General features: G+C 40.1%; 1 protein-coding gene across 2 annotated transcripts in view; it reads left to right on the top strand.

Annotated features, from left to right (window-relative positions):
* Nucleotides 1-18508, top strand: part of FUZ (fuzzy planar cell polarity protein) — a 69828-nt gene that overhangs the window by 47400 nt on the left and 3920 nt on the right. For both annotated transcript variants that reach the window (XM_075280309.1, XM_075280308.1), the window contains 3 exons: nt 1958-2064; nt 7966-8045; nt 12121-12222. In XM_075280309.1, coding sequence (XP_075136410.1) covers nt 1958-2064; nt 7966-8045; nt 12121-12222 — 289 coding nt within the window. The remainder of the gene's footprint in view (nt 1-1957; nt 2065-7965; nt 8046-12120; nt 12223-18508) is intronic.

The following is an 18508-nucleotide window of genomic DNA, read 5'->3' as shown; positions in this document are numbered from 1 at the left end:
CAATAAGGATCTGGCCTAGGCTCTATGTATCAAGTAACTTGGTCACTATGCAATATGTCTGACCCTCTCACTATTGCAAATTAACACTTTATAGATTCTGTACTGAAACTTATTGACTGTATTTATTGCTGAAATGTTTCTAGGGTAACTCTAGAGTTGCTGTATGTTCCATATCTGAAGAAATATATATATGATATAGGTGGCAGCCTATTTGTGGGACATTCTGGTGCTTCCTAAAGTCACTGCTCTAGTGCAATGTTTCTCAAACTTTTCAAATGAAGTACACCCTAGTGAGAAAAAGTCCCGATAGAAACCCCCCAAAGTATTGATCGCTTATAAATGTTAACAAATTAGGCTTTATTTGGAGAATCCATCAACAGTTATGTAATGGCTCTGTTAGCGCTACCTTATGTAGTATAATGGTCCCCATCAGTGCCCTCATGTAACATAATGGCTCCCTCACTGCTCCATGTAATATAATAGACTCCAAAGTGCCCCCACATATAAAACAATGGCTGTACACTGCCTCCATATATAATAGCTCCCACTCTACACACCACATGTGATTCCCCACAGTGCCCCACATGTAATATAATGGCTCCCCATACAATATAATGGCCCAACACTGCTTCCTTATATAATAGCCCCCACAGTGCTCCACATATATTGGACCCTATAGTGCCCTCAGGCTCAGTGATGTTTAAGAAGCTGGTGGTAAGCTCCATTCATTGCTTACCACTCTTCTCCTTGCTTCATTTCTGTTCTGGACCAATTCTGTAATGTCAGAAGTTACAGGCACCAAGCTTAGAGGAAGCTCCCTGGGGGCGCCTGTAACGGCAGTGTGCATCTCCATCAATAATGATGGAATTGCTCATTACGGTATGTTTGTAAAGTAAGGACGGCGCCCGCTTTAGCAGATTGGGCAGTGGTTCTCACTGTGGCGTGTTCTCCTGATGATACGCTTCCAACTTTGAGAACCACTGCACTAGTGTACACTATCATGATTTTTTGGAAACATGAGACTTATTGTATAACAGCGATCAGTGCTTCTGAGTTATTTTCCTTAAATGCTTGAACTGAATTTTTAGGTTTTGTTGTATTTTCTCCATCATTCTCTCTAGACTGTCTATTTGTTCATTACTTTGGTATTCAGATATTAAGCTGTTTATGGATTTATATGTAACTGTGCATTTGGCCCAGCGCTGGTTAGCGTACATATATGCATTCCAATCAATCAAACATGATATGATATATTTTATCTTTTTCTAGTTAGAGGATTATTTTAATTGCTAAGTGTAGATTTCATAGTTAAATAGCAAAAACGTCCCTCACAAAGACGAAATGTAACGCCAACCAAACCTACTGATTTTGGCAGGATTGTCCAACCATTTAATACACATGGCAGTGTTCCAACTGTGCCCTGATAGCAGATGTCGGGGGGGGGGGAGGGATTGGATATGTTTGATATTTAAATGAACTTGAGGTCGGAAGGAATTTCTGTTAAATGTGTCTGGTCATTTTAATACATTTGGAAAGTAAGTACATTAAATTGGTTGTCCATTCTTAGTAAACAGAGTCAACTTTTCTCCCTACAACTCTCCTCTACTCTTGATTTTGTATTTTGCCATATACTGCCACCTTGGTATATTCATTTGAATAGAGTGATATGCCATACACAGTGTATGAACAAGGACAGCACTGTTGACAAAATGTACTCAAGGGTACAGTGGGTCGCAAGCAAAGGTTTATCTTATTCCCCCACCCCTTCTTTCCTTAAGAAGGTGGAGTAAAGTGTCCAAATAATTTTTACCTTCTTTCAGGATTTCGGCAGGGATGAATAGAGTAAGATGGTGTCAGCTAGCATGTCTGAGATTTTGTGCAGTGCTATATGGTGAAATGTATACCAGTATTAAGCCGAATGATCATGATCTAATGCTCTGCATATCTTTCTTTGTAGCTGGTTGAGAGGTTTTGGAAACCTGTTGTAGATCCACTAAAAGCTTGTTTAAGAGTACAGTTAAGATCGTTTCCGGCCTCTGTTCCGCTTCATCGTGGGATTATAGGGTAAGTGTCTTATGACCATGATTTGCTCTTGCTGTACGACCCCATATCCGTGTTTACTGTATGCTCAGTTATACATTGCTCATCTGGTATAGTCAGCAGTAAAGTCATTAATAGTGGTTTTGTATGCATCATGCATTTGTAGAACTGTCTTAAAGGGTTATTTCCATTTCAGCAAATCACTGCCCAGATGGGAATAGCTGTTCTGCATCCCGACACCTATGTTCAAGACTTGGGGAGCAGTCAAGCTGTATACTGTTCTCATAACGTCTGAGCTACACTGTTTCTGTAGTTCCCATTCTCCTATGAGAGATACAGGAACAATGTAGAGCGTTTTGGCTGTTCCCTGTCCAGGAACAGGACTAAGGAGCATTTATTCCAATTTCAACACCAATTTATCAAAATATCCCTTAATGGTATATGCACATGATAAGGAGATACATGTAGAAAATCTGCACTGAAATACACACGTATACACATGGGCATCCTCGTGGAAAATCTGCACCAGCTGACACAGATTTTAGCATGGAATTTCTAACATGCGCTTGCAGACTTCAGTGTGGGTTTTAACATGTGGACTTTAAAGTCATTTGTTAAAAATATATGTACTGAGAAAAAGTAAATTAAATAGCCGAAGGCTTTTAAATGCCCAACATAGGTTAATCTAATAATGCGTGAAATCAGCATGGAAAATTTGTACGTAAACCTGATTGTGTGAATGTATCCTTAGGGGATCTGTATTAAGTACACCTAGCATTTGGTATGTGATATGTGGCATAAGTGATCAATTTCTTATTGGTGGGCTTCAGACTGCTTGAATGAGGTGCAAAATTAGACAGAAAATATGGATAAAGGTTCCATTACACAGACCTGTTATAAGCAATATGGCCACATATAGAGAACAAGAACATGTAGAGTGGCAAATAACCCTTGAAACATAACCTATATCATAGTTTAAAAGGAAATACCCATATATGAAATGATATCCTTATGTACTACAAGAGGGTTAAAGCGGATATAACCAACTTGGAACAACCTCCTCTCGTTATATGGACCAGAAAACAATCACCAAAGCGAGTGCAAGGTGAAGTATTGGAGAGAGAGATACTAGTCCAGAACTACCTACAGTATTTTTCGGACTATAAGACTCACTGGACCATAAGACGCACTAAGGTTTTAGAGGAGGAAAATAGGGGAAAAAAATTTTGTACAGCGGAGTCTCGATAGCTATGGCAACCGCTCTGCAGGAGTGGCCGCCATCTTTAAGACCCACCTACCCCCACCCGGTCTGGTCCTCTATCCTTCACATGTCTTCAGAGAATTTTAGGGCGATTTTCATATAATAGTCCAACATTTTAGAATCCTTATAAGGAACAAGCATTCATGTCCTTCTCATCAACTGACATTTGTAAACTGAACATATAGTAACCAGAAACCTATAAAACTGGATATCTTTAGGATAGGCCATCAATATTAGATGTGCGTGGAATCCAACACTCAGGGCCGCCGTAGATCACTTGTACCGAGACAGCATGGCTGTTAGTAATAGTTATTAGTAATTAGTTTACATACTAAGTGCCGCACTGGTCATGCACAATATAAACTGTAGCTGTGTGTACATATTGCAGCACTTTCCCATTGAAGGACAGGTCATTAATGTTAGAAAGTGGATAACTTTTTCTTTAATTTGTTAAAAAAAAAAAAAAAAAAAAACATTGTAAGCCCATGTCTTTTCTTTTTTTTTTTTTTTTTTATAAAAAAAAACTAATTTTTATTGAAAATTTTTTGAAATATACAAAACATCAAAGCATACAGAACACAAAAAACAAAAATATGAATGTGAAAGAGAAAAAAAAGGGGGGGGGGGTGTTAAAGACCATTCAAAGTACAATACACGTCCCATGGTGACCATATAGCCTGGAAAGCCTCAACAGTGTGGTTAAGTGAGGCCGCCAGATTCTCCACACTGCGCACATCTTTTACCTGGCAATGAGGTCTGGGCAGGAGGGAGGAGAGCCCATGTCTTTTCAACATACAAACTCCTTGCAGAAGTTGCCATTAAAAGGGGTATTCCCAAGAACATAATTATTTTTAAATTTGGAGATAATTAACAGTTAAACATTTTTGCAAATATAAGTAATTAAACATTTTGTAGTTTTAAAGATTTTCTCTAAATATCTTGTGGTTGTATCCATTCGCAACCGATCAAGACAACAGACTCTCACAACTAAGAAAGTTAGAGAAAATCTTTTAAACTTTGCAGAATTTTTAAATACTTACCGTATTTTGCGGACTATAAGGTGCACCGGACTATAAGGCGCATTACCCATGAGCGCCTTATAGTCCTGCCTAGGTCCATATATAAGGCGCACCGGACTATAAGGCGCACCGAACTATAAGGCGCAGCGCTGTCCGTCTTATATGTGATTGAAAGCGGCGGCCGGCAGACTTTGCCAGCGGCCGCTTAACCCCCCGCGTGCCAGCCGCTTCTATTCATTTCAATGGCACGCTTCCATTGAAATGAATGGAAGCGCTCGGCACGCGAGGAGTTAAAGGGATTCTACCATTAAAAGAACTTCTTCCTTCTTGATCACGTCGGAGTAGTCTCCTACCTTTTTTACCATAGCCAGCGCCGCCTTCTTCCGCAGCTCCGTCTCTGTCTTCTTTGGGCCTCATGGATGACGCATGCGCAGTCGGCTCTAACAGGCTCTCGCAGCCAGAGCCGACTGCGCATGCGTCATCCATGAGGCCCAAAAAAGACAACACAGACGGGGACACGGAAAGCGCGAACACAGCTCAGGGAGAAGGCGGCGCTGACTATGGAAGAGGTAAGAGACGAATAGCCTTTTTAAGGCTATTCCAACGTGGTCAGGGGGAAGAAGTTCTTTTAATGGTAGAATCTAGAGTTGAGCGAGTACTGTTCGGATCGGCTGATCCGAACAGTACTCGCTCATCTCTAGTAGAATCCTTTTAAGCAGCGGCCGCCGGCAAAGTCTGTATGCCGCTTCCATACATTACAATGAGAGCGCGCTATTAAAATAGTTAGAGATGAACGAATACTATTTGAATAGCGCGCTCCCATTGCAATGTATGGAAGCGGCATGGAGACTTTGCCGGCGGCCGCCGCTTAACTCCTCGCGTGCCACCGTTTCAAGCCTTATATAAGGCGCACCGGACTATATTTCTGAGGAAATCGAAGTATTTTATGTGCGCCTTATAGTCCGGAAAATACGGTATATTTGCAAAAATACTTAACTTTTAATTATCTACAACTATAGATCTGATTATGTTCATGGGAATACCCCTTTAACTTGCACGTACCCTGGGCTGTAAGTTAGTTGTGTGCACCTACTGTGGGGGAAGTTCAGCAGCATGTTTTCCTACAATCTACCTCAACAAAAGCAATTTGAAGAACTGCAGTGAAACCTACAGCAATAATTGATCCCCCAGCATAAGTCACCGCACTGCAGCTTTTAGTTGCGTCATGTGAATGTGACTTATTAAAAGGGGCTCTATCATTGGGTAAAGTCATTTTTAATTAAGCACATACTTGCATAGCCTTTAGAAAGGCTATTCCACACCTACGATTTGTATGTAAATCGCCTCAGTAGTTTTTGAATGAGACCATTTTTATTCATATGCTAATTAGTAGAGATGAGCGAGTACTGTTCGGATCAGCCGATCCGAACAGCACACTCGCATAGAAATGAATGGACATAGCCGGCACGCGGGGGGTTAAGCGCGCCGGCTACGTCCAAGCGGAAGTACCAGGGGCATCCATTCATTTCTATGGAGCGTGCTTTTCGGATCGGCTGATCCGAACAGTACTCGCGCATTTCTACTAATTAGCCTTCAGCGAGCACCGGAAGTCTCAGCAAGCACACTCTCTGCTGTGTGTACAGCACAGGCTGCTGCTGCTGATGATAATGATGTATCATCTCCCTGTTCTCACACACACAGCAGAGATGCCTATGTAAACCACTAGCAGAAAAAAGAAGCGACATGACCTTTCTTCAGGCGGATTCTGCCTAAAAAAAACAACGGGAGTCAATGGGAGGCGAAAAAAAACGCTTCAAAAACCGCAAGTGTTTTTTTCAAGGTCCATACACTGTGCTGGAGGAAAAGAAAACAACCTAAAAATGCCTCAAAAAACGCTCCAAAAAACGCCTCATGTCAAAAAAACGCTTCAAAAAACTATTTCCTAATTCCTTAAGCGGATTTTTTCCTGATCAAATTCCTAAAGGGCTAGCTCACACGGAGTTCCACTTGTACACATTCCGTCGCGGCTGCAGTGCACTGGCATCCCGTCACGACGTTCCGTTCCGGATTAGGCCCAAATGAATGGAGGGCGGTGTCGCGAGGCGGATGTCCGCGGCTGAATCGGCTGAAGAAAGGGCAGCTTGGAAATGACCGACTCCCATTGATTTCAATGGGAGGAGGTTTTTTTAGCAGGATTTTGACGCGGATTTCACATCAACATCCTGATAATTTTGCCCCTTGTGAACTAGCCCTTAAAGGGGCGGAGAATTTCCGCTGAAATGAAATTAGGTGTAATCAATTTTTATTGAACTTTTACACTAAGTGAAACAAAACATAACAATAGAAGGCAAAATGCCAATACAAGACCAGCTAAGGCCCTGACAGGGCCGACCTAAAACCAACCAGCCATAACTTGCCCATAACAAAAACCCCTTTAAGGGCTAGTTCAGACGTGGGGCGCCCGCGCGGGTTTTAACACAGAGAGAGACGCGGCGAGCCGCGTCTCTCTCTAGTCAAAACCCGCCTGCCACGACCATCGCGGTCGCGGCTTTCTCCTCCTATGTCGGCTCAAATGAATGAGCTAGGCGGAAGCCGTGGTCCAGTGCGCCGCGGCTTCCGCCTGAAGAAAAGACATGTCGCTTCTTTTCTCCACTAGCAGCAGCCCGCCGCTGGTGGAAAAAAGAAGCCCGGCAGTCTGCATAGACCACCATTGTAAAGGGGCAGATTTTGAAGCAAAATTCGCTGTCAATATCCGCCCCTTTGTTCACGTGTGAACGAGCCCTAATATTTTTAGTGTTAGAGACTTCTGTTGTAGTAGAGAAACTCTAAAATGTTGGCTGCAGCAGACTGGGATATACTGGAGATATATTGTGCAGTGAACATATGCCTCTATCGGATGCACTTATGTAGACAAAGTCGTTTTATGAACCTTCTTTGTTACATTAGTAGATGATTAAACAGCTAGTATTCCATCAATTGTGTGCTATGTTATTCTGAGACTGCATCACATCTGTTCTCTATTGTCCCACGTATATTTTATAGGAAACCCTATTAAATCTCTTGGCTGATCTCCCATGCTTCTGGGACTAGTTTAGTTTTCCCATCGTTTACATCTGGATCAATAATAAAAAGTCCTTATGAAATCTTAATTAAACAAGTATTTCATCCAGAAGCATTGATGACATCATTGACTGATCATGGGGGTCTCACTGCTGGAACCACTGATTTCAACAAGAACTTGCCCCTTACGTTTCAGGAGTGTTGGGTATAGTTGAATGTTACCAGGATTTTTAAATGAGCTTGTGATCCCCCTGGTGCTTTCTCTTGAGAATTAATTGATTGTTAGATCTTTTATTCTAACTGATATTCCTTCCTCTACATCCTTTATAGGAAATAATATTCTTCCAGTCAAACGTACATTTTAAAGAGGACCTGTCACCAGTTTTAGCATGTCTGTTTTTAGTACCATACCTCCCTGTAAAGTAAGAATTCTGGAGCATATCTTTGGAGAAATATGCTTTGCACCAGTCCCATGTGCTGGCAGGGGTTTTTACGTTATAGTTCTCTCGTGATTTCTCTGAAGATGAAATTTGCTCAGGATTACTATAATCTGTTATCTAATATACGATGTCTTTCTCTTTATAGACTCTTGCTAGTGAACCGGGATCTGAATAAATCCTTATACACTGTGCAGGTGCATCCAATGGAAGACATGCAAAGAACGGGTAGGCAAGCCTACTTTATAGTCACTTTAAGCAAAACATGTCCAGGGAATATATCTCAGACTTTAATTTACATGTATGTCCTAGGCTGCAGGTTATATTGATGATATTGATTTGCAGATTTCTGTTAAACCCAGTTCTTGCTTGTTAGTAGTGATATTTCTGGGAGTCTGTCAGCAGGAAAATCGGTATCAAACAAATGATGTTCCTTGCTTCTTCTACAGTGTCCAAAGTTGCCTTATTCTGTTTTGCAACTCTTTTCATGAAAATTGGCATTTTATTTTTATGCAAATTAGCTGAAGTGCTGTAGATGCCCTTCTTCTTTTTCCGGTCTTCATTCTCTGCTCTAGACAACCATCCCAAACTGCCAGCCAACTCTGCAGTGGACTGCCAGCCAACTCTGCCCCTCACGCTCATAATCTGTACAGTACATGCCTGATGATATCAGGCTGTACCCAGAAGACCAGAAGACTGTGGGTGGAAGTTGGTGCTAGTTAAGGGGGTGTTTATAGTGGCGAGAAAAGCCCCTTAAGCACTTTTCATCTAATCTGCATAAAAATAAAATGCAAATTTTCCTGAGCTGCAATGAAGAATAAAAAAGGCATCTTTGGAAAGTGTAGAAGCAGCTCGACAAGGTACTGTCATTAGTTTAAAACCAATTTTCCTGGTGACAGATTCCCCTTAAAGGCTAAATGTTAGGGGGACAGCTCTGATCTTCTTAAGACTCCTCTGATGGAAAAAATAGGTCATATTTTACACAGTGGTTGAAAATACAGGTGATAGTTCTAGAAACAGAAGGCAAGAGGATTCTTGAAATTAAAAAGCTCAGCTTTGAAAGGTTGAACATTAAATCATTCAGGGATGCAGTCAGCTGCTTTTCTTTGGAGGAGCACATTAACATACCGTATTTTTCGGACTATAAGACGTTTTTAGAGGTTTTAGAGGAGAAAAATAGGGAAAAAAAATTTTCAGGCAAAAAATGGTAAAATATTTAATATATGGGAGTTGTAGTTTTGGAACAGCTGCAAGACCACATTGACAGGTGACCCTGCAGCTGTACGGGGATGTATAGGGCGTTTTTTTTTTTGTGGGGCCAGGTGTACTTTTTAGTTATACCATTTTGGGAAATGTTTATTGCTTAGATCACCTTTTATTTAATTCAGAGGCAAAACAGAGAGAAAAACCCAGCGGTTTAGCACTTTTGATTTTGACGTTCACTGTACATAAAAATATTAGTAGACAGGGTATTTTCAGACACAGGGATACCTAATGTATATGTTTCACAGTAATGTTATACTTTTATATGTATTCTAGGGAAAGGAGGTGAACTTTTATTTATTTTATTTTTTATTATATATTTTTTTTTAAGTGTTGTTTTTTTTTTTTTTTTTTTTTACTATTTTATTATCCCCCGCCTAGGGGGCTTGAACCTGCAATCATTTGATTGCAAGTCCCATAGACGGCAATACAAGTGTATTGCCGTCTATGGGAGATTCTATACATTACTATCGCGGAGGGTCATAGACCAGCCGCGATAGTAATATATATCTATGACAGGCCTGGGAGTCTTCATTAGCTCCCGGCTGTCATCGGAACAGGTCGGCTCCTGCGGCCTCGCCGTGCAGGAGCCGGCCTGCATCACTAAAGGTATGGGGCCGGTGGGGGGGGCTAACTGACTGCCGGGACCTGTGGAGGAGCGGATTTGCAGCATGGCCGCGCTACTGCCACCGCTGGTTTTCTTCAGCGGCAGTAGCGCGGCAATCTGCAGGCCCCGGCAGCTAAGACAGTCCCCGGCATCTGCTGTAATAGACCGGCGGATGCCGGGGAGTGTCTTTGCTGCCGGGGCCTGCAAGATTGTCACACTCCTGCCGCTGAAGAAAACCAGCGGTGGCAGTAGCGCGGCAATCTGCAGGCCCCGGCAGCTAAGACACTCCCCGGCATCTGCCGGTCTATTACAGCAGATGCCGGGGAGTGTCTTAGCTGCCGGGGCCTGCAGATTGCCGCGCTACTGCCGCTGAAGAAAACCAGCGGTGGCAGTAGCGCGGCCATGCTGCAAACCCACTCCTCCACCCACATTCAGACTATAAGACGCACCCTGATTTTCCTCCGAAATTTGGGGGGAAAAAAGTGCGTCTTATAGTCCGAAAAATATGGTATGTTATGCAGTATTTTTTATCTATACAGTGTTCTGTATAATTTTGACCCAATAGCAAATGGAAGCTGTTATACTGTATTCTGAGTGTACTGCAAAAAAAGAAGATAAAAAGATCTATTAAGATCAGAGCTGTCATTACGTCTTGGTTTCTCCAGCCACTGCATTTATGTGAAGGTTGTAATCATGTAATGTATGAAAAACATTGTTATCCTTAAATGTTGAATGCTAGATATAGTAGTTTATGTTTGAAACTGAAATACAAGATGGTGGCTGCACCATAAGACCCCATTGTGTAAAGAAGAGCACATGCTTGGCTCGCTGCCAGGAGATCTCTCCCAGAAGACGCCACCAGGAGCGGAAGTAGCTGACTCTATTTGGAACTGTTTGAACTTTCTTTTTGTGTGATTTAAGATGTATTACGCCAATCAGGAACGAACACAGAACTTACACTGTTCTTATCATAAACTGACCTCTGACCTTATCATATACAGTATGGCTATCGATATCCGTAAATGAACTATATATTTCGGCATGTCAGGCACAACGTCAGGATATGCAATCATAGCATATACTGCCATTTTCCACTTCCTTTTATTATTGATGACCATGAATATGTAACTAGGTAAGGCATGCACGCTTAGCCTACATAGATAACCTGCCATTGTTGTTGCCGCTGATAATGTACCAACTATGATGAAAGAGATAATAGCTACAAGATAACTGCTGAACAGTAGAATTACAACCTTAGCTTTCAGGGAAGGACTGACATGTAAGGGTTATAATAGCTGTCACTGAGTGTACCTACCTGGCAGGGTAATTTGTCACATCAGGGGTTACTTCATCACCTCTCTACTTTCTGCTTTACCTGTTATTTTCTGTTGTTTTGCGTTTGTACACTGTTACATCTAAGACTATGTTCACATCTGTTGGAGACTCCGCCAAAGAAATTGCCAAAAATCGGCAGAGAGAAATGTGCAAAGGACTTTTCTCTCTGCTGGTTTCAGTCAAAAAACGGAGGACCCCATTATAGTCTATGAGTTCTGTGGGTAACCACTGTTCTAGCATTCCGGCTCTTCGTAGTTCGGTGACTCGTGCTCAGATGTAAACCTAGCGTTAACCTATAAAATATGTACAGAGTTGTGCCACTGTTCAGTTTAGACTTTATTAAAATATATAGTGGAGAAAAATAAGTGGCGATTATGCAAGTTTCCACTCCTACAAAGAATGGAGAGGTCTATAATTTTTATCGTAGGTATACTTCTACTGTAAGAGACAGAATCAAAGAAAAAAATCCAGAAAATCACATTGTATGATTTTATTTAAATAATTAATTTGCATTTTATTGCATGAAATAAGTACTTGATCACCTACCAACTAGCAAGGATTTTGACACACAGACCTGTTAGGTTTTCTATCAAATACTTATTTTCTACACTGTACTTTGGTACCATGATGTGTTATCATGTTTTCATAGGACTGCTATAATATAAAGATGTGATTTCTCTGGCTTTTAAGTAGTTAAGTTGCAGCTCTAGCCCTTTGATTTGGAGTAGAGGTATCTTCTACATCTAATATGATGAGAAAAGTTGCATATGGAAAAAGAAAAGTCACTCTCCGTGTAGCCTGGAGTATCTGAGCAGACTTTTATTTTATTTTTTATTTTTTTTACTACTGTTACATCTCTCTCCATTTACTTCACTGTACTGACGTCTAATATCTGATGCAGTCTATGGAGGGAAGTTAACATCACTGAATCTCCATGTGTTTCATCTTCTGTGTTAGCGGTTATGTGCTTCTAGGGTGATGTGTAGAGAAATAAAATGTCAGGGCTGAATATATATTTAGGGTGAGGGTCGCTTCTTATATCTGGCTTTATGTATATCATTCAGACTATACTAATCTCCTTTGCTTCTATCTTAACAGAGCTGAAGTTCACTTTGGATCAGCGCAGAGCAGCTCTTCGCTCTTTTTATACACTTGTCCTTTCTCGTTACTTTAACACTGACAACGTCGATGGAAAAACCAGTAAGTCTTGATTCCATGTAGCTCATTGATATACGTACACACAGGAAAATTCTGACAATGTGGCATAGTTGAGATCAGTAAGTCCGCTAGAAGTCCAAGCCCTACTGCAGTATAGCTCCAGTATTGTAAGCTAATGCTGAGTATCATTTTGTATCAGCCTTTCACAATATCTCAGTCACTATTCACAGGATCACACACTGAGAAATAGTCAGAAATGATACACTCAAACCAATGAGTAAAAAAAATGTTTGTAGAAAATTATCAACCATTATAACCTCAAGGTAAATAAAAAGTGTGGTATAAGAGTTCATCTCTGGCACAGCCAATACAGGGTTATTTGCTTGATGTTATCATACAAATATGACATATGTTGTAATACAGAGACCTGTCACTAATAAATAATGATGTGCCGTGATAACAGTAATTGCAACATGAAGTGTTACAAATACAATAACCGAGTGTCCGAGTCTCAGGTTTTCAGACCTGGATACAGAGCTCTTGTGGGCTTTGTCACACTCCAAGGGCCTCATTTCAAGGAAATAATTCATCTATTGGCCCATTGTTGTTCAGCATAATGTCTTCTGTAATGTACTGGTTTGATATCAAGTTTTACTCACCTGTCCACGTTCCTGTCCTGGCAGCCCTCCGCTTGCGTCTCTGGGCAGCGTTACAATTAAAGGGGTTGGCCACTTTCAGACCAATATTGAGAGACAAATGTTATGGTTTGTATAAGAAAAAATTGTACAATTTTTCAATATACTTTCTGTATCTATTCCTCACAGTTTTCCAGATCTTCTTCTTGTCATTCATTCTGTTACTTCTAGGAGATAAATCTGACCATGGTCATGTGATTTACGGTCCATGGTCATGTGATGTACACACAGGTGAACAACTGATTACCAGGCAGATGCCTGATTATTGTGTTGTGACAAAAAGTGGCCAACCCCTTTAAGTCATAACGCTGAAAAATGCCGGAAAGCTGTGTACAATCTCCTGGCGTTTTTCAGTGTCTGCTACAACGCACCCTGGAGGCGGCAGCTGAGGGCGTCCTGGACGGGAATTGGGACAGGTGAGTAAAAATTATTGGTTGCTACTCCGTGTGGGAGAGGGGTAGAAAAGGAGGTCCTAAACTTAGTGATGGTGGGGTGTGTGTTAAAAAAAAAAGTGGGTGGTCATACACTGTGTGTGGACTTTAAAAAAAGGGAGTCATAAACTATGTGGGGGCTATAAATAGGGGGGAATCGTGCTGTGTGGGGGGGTTAAAAAAAAATAAAAAGGGGTGTCATATACTGTGTGGGGGCCATAAAAAGTGGTCAGATAATGTGGGGGACCATGAAATGCGGGTCTTATACTATGGGGGACAAAAAAGGAGAGTTCATATACAATGTGTAGCGCTAAAAAAAAAAATGGGGTCATATACTGTGTGGAGGGCTAGAAAAAGGGTGTTGTATGCCCTGTGGGGAGCCAGGAAAAAGGGCTCATATACCATATACAATACTCATGTACCATGAAAAAGGGGTTGTTATACTTTGTGGGGGCCAAATAAGGGGATTTTTTGATCTGCTCATGGTGGGGTGTCCTATTTAGGGGGGCCCATCATGCAACAAAGTTAGCCGGGTGGGTTCCTTTTTTAAGGGGGGAGGGGGAGTGCTTTGTTATAGTTTGCCTCAGGCAGCGAGAGACTAGGCTCACCCCTGCTTACAGATATAATAGGATCCCTATTTTTTTTAATTCCCCGTTTTCTAGGTGGAACCATACCCATATGTTGTTGTGTGAGACAACAGCTTACAACATATAATGTATGTGCTGTTTATATCCTGAAGTCCTTGGATCCCACCAGAAGCTGTATGAGACTGAAATAAAGCTGTGGTCATGGATAGGTGCAATGCAACTCCAAAGAATAAGTATTGGTATTCTTTCAATAATGGCTTCAAAGTAGAGATTGCAACAATCCTGAGAGAAGATTCAAAGCCTTTACTGGTATGGAATCAGTAAAAACCAGGATTGGTGCGATCTGTACTCTGAAGTTATTATTGAGGGAGTGCCGATACTTATTTTTTTAGAGTTGCATATGGTATATAATAATACTTCCCTACATTCCCATTGTCTTGAATGTGACAAATAAGTATAATCCTGTTTAGAACAAAACAATAAAAATCACTGGGAAAAAAAAAAGTCAAGTTCTAGTTTTCTGCAACTATAAATTTAACTTGTTAAGTGTCAGTTTGAAGTTTGCTACATCCATGCATGGGATTTCTTTTTTTCTGATTATGATAGTGGACAGTATTATAAAATCGCATTTCATAAAGATATTTAATATATGTGATATTTTTTTTACTCACTGGCCAGAGTGAGTCATATGTCACATTCATAGATTTCTGCACATGAAATACTCGTTTCAGTGTAAAATCACAAATGTCTTTTAGCATTTCATTTTCTTGGAACAAGTGACATCATTGATGCATTGTAAATCTAAGCTAAAGTACATGCTTCATTGATCACAGTGCATACGTATGCTACATTCTCATGAAAGGTGGCGCAGCTACTACAAGTTCAAGTCTGCCAGGTGCTTTCTAACGTGGATGTTTTTTACAAAAATAAGTTTTGTAGATAATCTGAAATTATTGGGATATATATATATGAAGAGCTCAACGGAAAAATGGCCTAAGTCCAAAAATCAATATTGTGAGAAAAACGAAATTTAAAGTTTTAGCCTAAAGCAAACGGGCATTATTGTGGAATATATCTATCCAATGTAATCAGCTAATAAACACCGTTAATCCTAATCATAAATTGTATTATTTATTAAAAAAAATTGCAGCTTCATGTATAAATATTATTTATTTAATATTAATAATTGATTACTACTATTATTAAACGATGAAGAATAATAATTACCTGCCTCCCTTTTCGGCGCAAAATATGTGCAAAAGTCGATTTAGAGCCTTTTAAACAATAAGACAAAGTTTTTACACTAATATAAACAACAGACCGGAAGTCACGATTTCAATGAAAAAATGACCAACGAGAGTGAAGTAAGTAAGTTTGTATTGGACTTAGGCCATTATTCCATTGAATGTAAATTCTTCTGCATTGAAATATATGGACTTAGGTCATTAATCCTAGGTACCTTGTAAACCCAATGCATAGAACGAGGTACAAAGAAGCTTTCTAGGTAATAATTTGAAATATGACAAAATGTGGACTTAGGCCATTTTTCCGTTGAGCTCTTCATATATATATATATATATATATATATATATATATATATATAATTTTTTTTTGTTTTTTTTGTTCACTAAGTGACAACTTTATAGAAAAACATCAGCATCGTAACTAAACAGAAAAAATTGATATTGACATGACTTTAAATCTGACAAGCAGACTGGTTACACATAACAAAGTGCTTGTCTGTCAGTACCTGTTGCATCATATGTAGATGCCAAGAAGGATATCTTTAAGAATCTGTCACTGTCTTATTACTCTATTCTTTGTCTCAAGGGCAAATTACCACAGGAGTCTTCACAGTGGTTGAAGTATTCCTAATAACAAACGTATACCCTATACATACCCCATCCACAAAACAGGGGATAAATGTCTGACCGCTGGATCCCCACTAATGGAGAATACAGTCACAGTCTCCTGTGTGAATAGAGAGTTAGTGTGCAAGCTTGACCATCACTTCAATCCCATCTAGGACTGAAGTCAATAGCGGAGCATTGTATGTTGATGGCGTATTGCTAGGATATGCATTGGATTATCCCATAACAGTGGGCATCTTATCCACCACCCAAGAGAGAAATTGCAACACTAGTGTAATTGGGTGATCAGAGCTGTGTGCAGAGCAAGAGAACAGGAGCAGTACTAGAACAACAAATCGTGAAGGAGTCACGAAAGTTATCTCATTCTGGGGCAACATCATTCTGAACATTATGGCTTCCTGACTGCCAATATGCCATCACTTTTAAACCTGGCTATTCTTTATTTATTCCTGTTTTATTCGTCAGATTTTCTTGTGTAATATGATGGTTTTATTTCAGTCCTGGATTGGTGTATATCAAATCCCCAGTAGACCAGTTCTTCTTACCTACAAGCCCTGTGGCCAAAATTTATGTTTTCTCTGCTATTCTCAAAAGAAAAAAAACACAATAGGCTTTAAATAAAGATGTCTGGTCATGCTGTAACTTCACTCCTCAGTTCAGTGACATTTGATTCCTATCTGAGGTCTATAGAGTATTGTTCCTTACCTCCTGTTATTCCTCTATTGTATTCTTACAAGTTCTGTAAAAGGAGCCTTGACATTGAACTCTGTCATGTTTCTCTTCACCAATAGAATACACAATTGTGTGACGCATCCCTAGAAACTAATGCATGAATGTGTGTTTTCTGCTTTTAATGCAGCTTTATCAATTTTCTATGCCACTTTTGTGTTATAAAGTTCAAACCTGGGTTTAGGGAAAAAATAGTGTAGTACTGTTAGCCAAAAAGATTATGCAGTGTTTGATACTTCTGTGTCAATGTGAGGTTAGCCAACAGGTAGAATACCTACAACACTTTTTTTCTCTTTGACACAAATTTTTTTTAAATGCCGCTTGTGACAAAACTTGTCACAATCAGACAATCTAAGTACAGGCGCTCCAAGAACTGTAGTTTTTACAGCATCCTGGGCCTGTGATTATAATCTGTAATGCCTTTCCTCTCTCCTGATGATCCTGTAGAGGATGAAACATGTTGAGAGTCACGAACATGTGCACAAGTCCTTTTTAAACTGATCGCAGAGGCGTAGCTAGCGAGGAGCAGAGGAGACAGCTGCCTCGGGCCCCCACTGACTCTGTGGGGCCCACCCCAGGGCTGCCATTAATGTTTACCATATATACTCAAGTATAAGCCGACCCGAATATAAGCCGAGGCCTCTAATTTTACCACAAAAAACTGGGAAAACTTATTGACTCGAGTATAAGCCTAGGGGGGAAATGCAGCAGCTACTGGAACAATTCAAAAATTAAAATGGTCTGAGTTTTTGGGTGCAGTAGATGCTGGGAAAGGGGAGGGGATGTTTTGGTTGTCTGTCTGCCCCTTCCCTGAGCTTGAGGACTGTTTTTTCCCCACACTTGGAATTCAGCCTGGCTGAATATAGGGAATCTGCAGTGCTCCTATTAACCTCTTTCTGACGGAACAGGAGCACTGCAGATACCCTATATTCAGTAGACCGGGCACTGTCAGACACAGGATACCTAATGTGTATAATGTGTGTCACAGTAATTTTCTACTTTTGTATGTATTCTAGGGAAAGGAGTGATTTTAGAACTTTTATTTTTTTTTTTAAATCTTCTATTTTTTTATTTTTTTTTATCACTATTTTATGGGAGATTATATACATTGATATTGTGGCTGGTCATAGACCCCCCCCTCCTGTAATAATAATAATTAATATATATAATAATTTAATTTTTTTTTTTTTCTTTTGCTGACTCGAGTATAAGCCAAGGGGGGGCTTTTTCAGCACAAAAACTGGGCTGAAAAATTTGGTTTATACTCGAGTATATACGGCAACTTTTAACTAGATGGGTGTCTGCAGATCACTACGGTCACTGTATAGTGATAATATCGGTATACCTAAGTTGGGGGCCCACTTGGACATGTTCGCCCCCCTGTTCACTACTCCTAGCTATGCCGCTGACTTATGGTGTAGAACAGTAGCCAATATGTGGGTTTATGAGGACTGAGTTCTATCTAACCTTTATGGAATGTATGATAGAATGGTATGATAAATATAATCAAGCCCTAGAATGAGATTAAAGGGGCAGATTACTCATGTCTTAAATATATAGATAGATATATGGGAGTGCTGGTAATACATCAATATCTGCCTAACCGTAGAAATAGAATCTCTAGGTGTGGTGTCCTAAGTCATGCACTACTTAGTTGATGGGTGGACAATAATGGTGTTGGTGAGTAAATGAAATTTGTGAGAGGCGCTACAAGCCATCAATACCCAAAGATCATTTGTTTGATCCATATGTACTTGTCTAAAATATTTTATTTTAAACATTGAAGCACAATTTTAGAAAATAATTAATAAAATATATATGTTAAATATATTTTCATTTTATTACTCTACTTCCAGTAGGAAGAGATCTTCCAATAGGGTTTTAAAAAAATTTCACAAGTGCCATTTTTGTGTCTAGTGAGTAGGGTTGAGCCGATCTTGAGATTTCAGGATCGGTTTTAAAATCTGATTAGCGATAATTTTCCATTTGAACCCGATCCCAATTCCAATCCTAAT

The sequence above is a fragment of the Leptodactylus fuscus genome, chromosome 6 (assembly GCF_031893055.1).
Source record: "Leptodactylus fuscus isolate aLepFus1 chromosome 6, aLepFus1.hap2, whole genome shotgun sequence".
Taxonomy (NCBI): domain Eukaryota; kingdom Metazoa; phylum Chordata; class Amphibia; order Anura; family Leptodactylidae; genus Leptodactylus; species Leptodactylus fuscus.
The sequence above is the reverse complement of the archived record's forward strand: the minus strand, read 5'-3'. Positions and strand labels throughout refer to the sequence as shown.